The following is an 8,170-nucleotide window of genomic DNA, read 5'->3' as shown; positions in this document are numbered from 1 at the left end:
ATGCTAGATTCCCTAATAAAAAATAACCATAAACGAACGATAACCCAAATCATTGAACTATTCCCCAAATGGTTTAGATGATACCCAGAACACGTCGTTAAGCAAATTAACCATACAATTTTTATTAGGGTTGTTGCTTCTTCCATCGAAAATATCCGGCCGTGGCGATTCAAAGTTGATCAAGGTTGATCAAAATAATTTGTATCCCTGCTTCCAGTTTGATTACATGAGCATTTTGTGTGGTCGGTGGTTCTGAATATGGACAAACAGGCAGATGAATTCTATTCCTACTCTTTTCTGTAATAAGCTTGGTGGCCCTGTAAAGAGCTGTTTCCAATGTTGGTGATGATTTAACCTCCGAAACCAAACAGAGTGCGTCTCTGTCACTTCAAAAACGTAGATGACATCCATGGCCGCTTACGCTTGGCGTGTTTAGTACAGGTGACAGCATCACGGATCTCATTTTTCAGGAACACCTTCAGCACACCTCGTAAATCAAACCGGAGATACGTCAGACACCGCCACGGCGAGCCAGACGACGGATGGTGGTTATCTCGAAGAATTTGCGTTTGGTTCTGAACATGGCGATGAGTGTGTAAAGTATTACGCAACTCCATCCTCCCTATTCGCACGCGCCCGAGGATCGGAGGCGAATGCCACTTCGACTTGTTTCGTCTACTTACTACTCTCTGACGACTGTGCTGGGGAAGCAGCATATGCATGTAGGTAATTGGTGGATTTGTTAGTTAATTCGACGCTTTTGGACAATGCTGAACATTTACCAGTTTTTCAATAGTTTCTTGTTGAAAATCAACATTTGGAAGCATTTTTATCAATGCGTAGCCATATTTCTGATCGATTGGTGATAAAATTATTGAAATTGGACCAGGGGCAGCTGAGTTATTAACGTTCAAAATCTTTCTCAATTTGTTACATGTTCCATTTTTGGTTTTCACAAAGTGTAACCCCATATAGAAATCAAAGACGTAGTCCTACGTCAATAATGTTTCTAAATTAGACCCGAGTTCCAAACCCTTTTGGAAACTCACAAAAATTTTGAAAAAACCTCAAAAGCTAATTCCAGCGCTTAAAGAAGGTGGTAAAATTTTGATCACAAATTTGTAAAAAGCTCAGAAACTTGCTAAGCAATTCGAGAGTTCCCATAATTTCAGTTTGGGTCTTACTAGTTCTATTGAGAATCAGGTTGCTTGGGATTTTCTGAATATTTTCTCTCGGGAAAATATTTTTGATGATTCCTGGGGGACTGATTTGGACGAAGTAAGGTCTATAACTAAAAAGTTTCAAAATATGAAAGCTCCAGGTGATGATGGAATTTTCTATATCCTCATCAAAAAACTCCCAGAGAGTACCTTGTCTTTCTTGGTAAAATTATTTAACAGATGTTTCCATTTGGCATACTTTCCTGATAAATGGAAAAATGCAAAAGTTGTTCCAATTTTGAAGCCGGATAAAAATCCAGCTGAAGCTTCTAGCTACCGTTCAATAAGTAAACATTTTGAAAATATAATTTTAAATAGAATGATACTTCACATCAATACGAAATAACGGCGCCGGTGGTGTAGTGGTAAGCGTGATTACCTCTCACCCCAGCAGGCCTGGGTTCAATCCCAGTCGGCGCCGCCGGGATGTTCTGTGGCATAACATCTCTGATCACGCCTTCCTTCGGATGGGAAGTAAAGCCGTTGGTCCCCGGTTCATGAGTTGATGGGTCGATAGGTAGGGTCCAGGTGTGGGAGCTGCCTTCCTGGCACGTCGGTAGCATTGGTGCTCAGCACGGAAAACAAGATCGACGAAAAAAACAAACCGAAGGAAAAAAAAAAAAAAAATCAATACGAAATCAATTTTTGCAGATGAGCAGTTAGTTTGGATTTAGCCATGGGCATTCAACTACTCATCAACTCTTAAGAGTTACCAATTTGATTCGTTCAAACAAATCTGAAGGCTGCTCAACTGGAGTTGCTCTTCTAGACATAGAAAACCATTCAACAGTGTTTGGCATGAAGGTTTGATTGCTAAATTGAAAAAGTTTAATTTTCCACTTTACATTATGAAATTAGTTCAAAATTATTTAAGTGACAGAACTCTGCAGGTAAATTATCAAAATTCCAAATCTAATCTACTACCTGTTAGAGCAGGAGTTCCTCAGGGTAGCATTCTTGGGTCTATATTGTATAACCACCCCTATTCTGTATTTCGTTTCGAACGAAATTCTCATACAAAAAATATTTTTTTGTATGAGAATTTCGTTCGAAACGAAATACAGAATAGGGGTGAACATTTTCACTTCGGACCTCCCTGATCAGGGTTTCCACAAATCTTTGTTCTCCGATGACACAGGCATTTCCGCTAAAGGAAGAAGTCTTCGTGTTATTTGCAGCAAACTGCAGAAAAGTTTAGATATTTTCTCTTCTCATTTACAAAAATGAAAGGTTTCTCCCAACGCTTCCAAAACTCAACTTATAATATTTCCACATAAGCCTAGAGCTTCCTTTTTGAAACCTATAGGTCACTATGAACGGAGTTCCAATTTCCTGGTCAAACCAAGTGAAATATCTGTATGTTGGTATCCAAACTTTGCCTGACGAATAAACTTCTAATATTTAAACAAGTTTTTAGACCGGCCATGCTTTACGCTGTGCCAATATGGTCTAGTTGTTGCACTACCAGGAAAAAAGCACTTCAAAGGATTCAGAACAAAGTTCTGAAGATGATTTTGAAGTTGCCTCCCTGGTACAGTACTACCGAAGTACATAGAATTTCGAATGTTGAGACTTAAGAACAAATGTCCAACAAAATTATTAATAATTTCAGGCAAAAATCGTTGCAATCCTCAATTGCAACGATAAATTCCCTTTATACTTAGATAAGATTTAGTTTTAAGATTTCAATTGTTATACTGACATGCAGGTTTAAAAAACCTGTTTAAAATACTGAATTGCCAAGGCAGGAACAATGAAAAACACCTAGATATATATCATAACAATTAAGGCTGGTAAGTAACTGTAGTAACTGGAGCACCTAGGTTGAAATGAAATGTAATTTATTTGGAATTTGGAACAAATAAAGTTAAAAAAAAAGCTCAACGACCTGGCCGAACGCTCCTCTGCGGCGGGTCCCCGATCAACGTCAGCAAGACCAAATAGTTGAATGTCAGCACGGACAGAGGTGCACGGGTCAATTTTCTTTTTTAACGTGAAATCTTTACTATTAGGTATAAAGCCAGCAAGACGTGAAGTGCATCAGCAAAGAACAAAACAAAAACACTCAAAAGCGGCAAGAACTTCATCATCGAGGTGAATCCTGTGCATGGAGGATCTCGAATTTAAAACAAAACGAGTTCACTCACCATCAGTCCATCATTAGGAATTTTCTTTCCAATCATCAAGTTTACGTTAGTTAGATGCTAGGCATTTTAATATTTTTTTTTTATCAAATGATACATTCCGTAGACTCACTAAACGATAAGATTGCGCAACTAAAAATATCTTATGATGATAAATTAAAAGTCCTCAACGAATTTTGTACAAGAAACCTTATGTTTAACCGGGCCATACTAAACCATCCATAGCATGCAGAGTAGAACAGAATAAATACAATGTTAACGAAAAACAAACAGTAAGAAGGGTTACATGATGATATCAATGAATGACTAACTAGTAATCGAATTTCACACCAAAGATAGTAGTCCACCACAAAGGAAAATGAAGCTGAAAGAAAAGTTCCGTGGCGGACTTGAAAAATATCATGATCAAATTAAAACAAAAAAGTTCGATCGATGTGTTGCCCCGCACCCTAATGATTCAAACAATACTGCGCGGCAGAATTCTTAATTTCGGCCTTCAGAATGTACACGATCGCTATGGACAGTACTAGAAACAAACCGACCGTAATCCACTGTATCATTTGATTGTGTTTAAATTGCGCTTCTAATCGATGGTTCGAGTCGTTCAGCTGGGATACGACCTGCTGGAAGTGTAAGAGCTGTTTGTCAGCTCCGCCAACGGCATATCCGGCGCCAGCACCGAACGTATCACCGCCTGCACCAGCACCGTACAGTGGCATTCCGTTCCGCAAACTATTGTCGTCTAGGTTGACCGGCAGGGAACACTTGAGTCGGTGCTGCTCCACCGAGGCACTGTTTGGCGATGTGTTCTGCAATAAGGGAATATCGGTTATGAGGGGAACAAAAACAGACAGATGGTTAGACAATACCTTCCATAGCTCTGCCAGATCGTGGGAACTTGTGGACATGTCGCTTCCGAATGCCATGCACATCACTAGGAATTTCTCTCGGTTCAAGGTAATGACTTGCTGACCCTGCTGTAAGACTACATTGATGGTAACGCTAGCTCCCGGAGATAGAACTCCGGTGCTAGGTCGTACTCGAAACTTTTCCGGTGCGGTCGTTTTGATCTGTTTGTGAAAAGCAGAAAGTTTTGCATTTTAGATTTATCAGGTTAATAAAGCAATTTTGAAAATCATCTCTCCGTGGTTGAAACAAACTCTCAACAAGTACCTACCTACCTGTGGCAAAAGCGTTGATCGTCCATGCCCAACTAATAGTATAGTGGTGCATAGAGGAAAATGAAAGCCTCAACTATACCTCTAATCATCAACTGAATCAACGAACAAATTCAGTCAACTACCTCTCGTTAGTTTTAGTTAACGTACCTAACTACTATTACACTTTATTCAGCGAACAAAACTTACCTTATACGTAACCGGTTCCGTTTGGATGTTGATAATTTCGACATTCCCGACCAGTTCGTTTCCAGACTTAGTAAATGCAATATTATTCTGTGGAATTATTCGTAACATCTCTCCTGAAAAAAAAGGAAAACAAAATAGAATCAATTCAAAAATTACGGTTAATATTAGAAGGATGTAGGTATAAGTGGTAGATTCATACAACACTAAGTGCGCTGTACCCTATCTCAATCGTTCGGCAGTGATAGGAAACAATTGGCGATGTGATAAAAACAAACAGAGACATGTGTTGCAGTAGAGAGGGATGATGGGGTTGTGCATTTCAAGTTCGCGTGTTGCATTTACCACTTTACACAAACATACCCAACGTCGAATCATATGTGGTAGAGGTGCCGATCGACGGACGCGTTATTATGTGATTGCTATTCTGAATAGCTGGCCTTTGCCGGTATAATAAAAAAAAAACCTTCGATGCGATGGGCAGATTTGGACCAATAGCTATGTATTTCATCAGTGTGAATTCCATCCATCAGCTAGCTGTGGCATTAGGCATTTCTTTTTTGCTCATAAAATTTTGCATGACCGAATCGATTTTTTCTGGTTCTAGTTATAATTAACAGTGGCGGAATTACATATAAGAAAACCAAAGTGCAAAAAGGATAGAGAAGATTTTTGCAACTTATTGGGACGGTACTAATGGATATTTTTGGTCGCTATTGAAAATATAGTCGATTGCTGAATTTATGTATGGGCCCAAATTAGGGGCATTTGTACTCGAAAAAATGCACCATTTTTATCCGTGTGTAACTTTTTTATCCGTGGGTAAAAATTGATGAAAATCTAGGTATAACTAGTTTGGAGTAAATTGTTTACATGTGCAAAATTTCATAACAATCGGTTCAGTGGTTATTGATATGTCATCGAGCCGGCGCCGGTGGTGTAGTGGTAAGCGTGACTGCTTTCTAACACCCCAATGGGTTTGGGTTCAATCCCAGCCGAGGTCGGTAGGATTTTTCTGAGGCATAAAAATCTCTGGTCACGTCTTCCTTCGGAAGGGAAGTAAAGCCGTTGGTCCCGGTCCATGTGTGTTGTTGAATGGGTGCGATATCCTACGCAGGTGTGGAAGCTGCCTTCCTGCACATTCGATTGCCGTCAATGGATGGCAATCGATGTCCGTCGGCGATTAGCACTAGATTGCGGAACAGAGACCGACGTTAAATAAAGAAAAGAAGAAGAAGAAGAGATGTCATCGAAACAAGAAGAAAATCGCCGGAGAATTTTGCGCGCCGTCATGGAAAATCCGACTGCGACCATGAGATGGATCGGAAGACAACTGGGAATCACCCATACAACTGTGTCTCGAGCGGTAAAATCGTTTAAGGAGTCCCATACGACCGAGCGGCGGGCTGGAAGTGGAAGAAAATCGAAGACAGCTGACCCTGTGAAGGCCCGGAAGGTGTTGGATTATTTCGAGCGTAATCAGAACCTTTCGATTCGCGACGCTGCTCTGAAGGCAAAGTGTTCCGCATGGTTCGTTCAGCAATCAATGAAACGAGCTGGACTTCGTGTATTCAAGGTCCGGAAGGCACCGAACCGGCGTGATCAACAAAACACGGCGGCCAAATCCCACGCAAGGAAGCTGTATCGAGAGTGGTTAACGAAACCGATGTGTGTGGTTATGGATGACGAAACCTACATCAAGGCAGACGCAAAGCAGATACCGGAGCTGGAGTTCTACGTTGCCAAATCACGGTTTGATGTTCCGGAAGACATAAGAAGAAGAAAGTGGACAAATTCGCCAAAAAATACTTGCTCTGGCAGGCCATATGCCAGTGCGGTAAACTGAGTAAACCGTACATCACAATGGGTGCCATCAACAGCGAAATTTACCACACCGAGTGCTTCCAGAAGCGTCTGTTGCCCTTCCTGCGGTCCCACAGAGGCGAGACATTATTTTGGCCGGACCTGGCATCATGCCATTACGCGCGATCGACGTTGGATTGGTACAGAGACAATAACGTTGTTTTTGAACCAAAAACCGCCACCCCCCAAATTCACCAGAGATTCGTCCGGTGGAAAAATTTTGGGCCATAATGAAGGCCAAAGTTCGAAAACCGTCCAAGGTGTTTAAGAACGAGCTGGAGTTGAAGAAAAAATGGATGTAAGTGACCAAAAAGGTCGGCTCCACCATTGCACAAAATGTAATGAGGGGTCTTAAGGGAAAGGTGCGGGCTTTCAGCGATGGAAAGGAAATTGAATAAAGTAATTATGCCGAAACATAATTGTTGCAGACAACGAAAATGGATATGGCAACACTGCCAGTTGCCCTATCTTTATCGCAGGCCTCACCGACGGCATCAACATAGCTGCCACTCGTGTGAAGGAACAGAAAATGCAAAACAATAACATTATGTTGTCAAGCAAGTTAGAATGTTTTTAGATTGTTTTGTGTCGCGTGACTGTTTTTATTAGTGCCTTAATAAATTAGTATTTATAGTTACGTGCGCGTTTTATTTCCTGCCCCTGATGACGGGATAAGTGCCACCTTAGTGCGACGGTCTCGCGACATTAAAGTGGCGACGAGTTGTGAGCGATTTGTTGAGTTTTTTTTCGCGTGTGAAGTTCCCGAAGATAACCCAACATTTCGCCTCCCGCGCGTAAACGGAGGAAAAAAAGACATAGTGCTAGTGTAATGGAAAATAACGGACAAATTCCACGCGATGTCGACCAGCAGCAGCGGTTTCAGAATCAACAGCAGCAGCAGCAACAGCAGCAGTTGAATTTACAGCAGGGAGCCCCGGTCCATCAGCAACAGTCGGTTCCATTCGATCAAGTGAACGCGATCAAGTATAGCAACAGGCAATTTAAAAAGCGTGACTTTGAGTCCCCAAACCAGGCATTGAGCGATAGTGAATGCAAACCAGATTTACCGTGTTGGTTTTGTGGCGGACTACATTATGTTCGCAACTGCGGCTACAAGCAGCACAAGTGTTCCGAATGTGGTCAATTTGGACATCGAGAAGGCTATTGTAGTAGTGCGAACAAAGCACGCCAGCCTACGATGAGGAGAAGGAAGAAGCATTCGGTGGATAGCAAGGTGGTAATCGTCGACGTATGCAGCGTGCAGCAACGACGGAGGTTCGTGCCCGTAAGTATATGCGGGACGTCGATTCAGCTGCAACTCGATACCGCTTTGGACATCACGGTCATCAGCAAGCAAATTTGGGAGAAGATCGGAAGTCCGGAGCTGGTTCCATCGACGGTCAAGGCGAAGACCGCTTCTGGTAATACCTTGCTGCTTGAAGGCGAGTTCGTGTGCAACGTTACCATCGGTGAAACAACACGAAATGGTGTGATTCGAGTGACGGAGAAACCACTGCAGCTTCTCGGATCCGACTTCGTGGACAGCTTCGATCTCTGGTCAGTACCGATGGACAATTTT

At 41.9% G+C, this 8,170-nt stretch overlaps 1 protein-coding gene across 3 annotated transcripts in view; it reads right to left on the bottom strand.

Moving 5' to 3' along the window:
* Positions 1 to 3,413: 3,413 nt before the first annotated feature.
* Positions 3,414 to 8,170, bottom strand: part of LOC135711273 (motile sperm domain-containing protein 2-like) — an 85,841-nt gene continuing 81,084 nt past the window's right edge. For all 3 annotated transcript variants that reach the window (XM_065234077.1, XM_065234079.1, XM_065234078.1), the window contains 3 exons: positions 4,732 to 4,844; positions 4,234 to 4,434; positions 3,414 to 4,173 (listed from right to left, as the gene is read on the bottom strand). In XM_065234077.1, coding sequence (XP_065090149.1) covers positions 3,814 to 4,173; positions 4,234 to 4,434; positions 4,732 to 4,844 — 674 coding nt within the window. In that variant the 3' untranslated portion in view covers positions 3,414 to 3,813. The remainder of the gene's footprint in view (positions 4,174 to 4,233; positions 4,435 to 4,731; positions 4,845 to 8,170) is intronic.

The sequence above is a fragment of the Ochlerotatus camptorhynchus genome, unplaced genomic scaffold, assembly GCF_037179485.1.
Source record: "Ochlerotatus camptorhynchus isolate MF236.1 unplaced genomic scaffold, CSIRO-AGI_Acam_v1.1 ptg000429l, whole genome shotgun sequence".
NCBI lineage: Eukaryota > Metazoa > Arthropoda > Insecta > Diptera > Culicidae > Ochlerotatus > Ochlerotatus camptorhynchus.
Note: the sequence above shows the minus strand (reverse complement) of the source record. Positions and strands in the feature narration are given on the sequence as shown.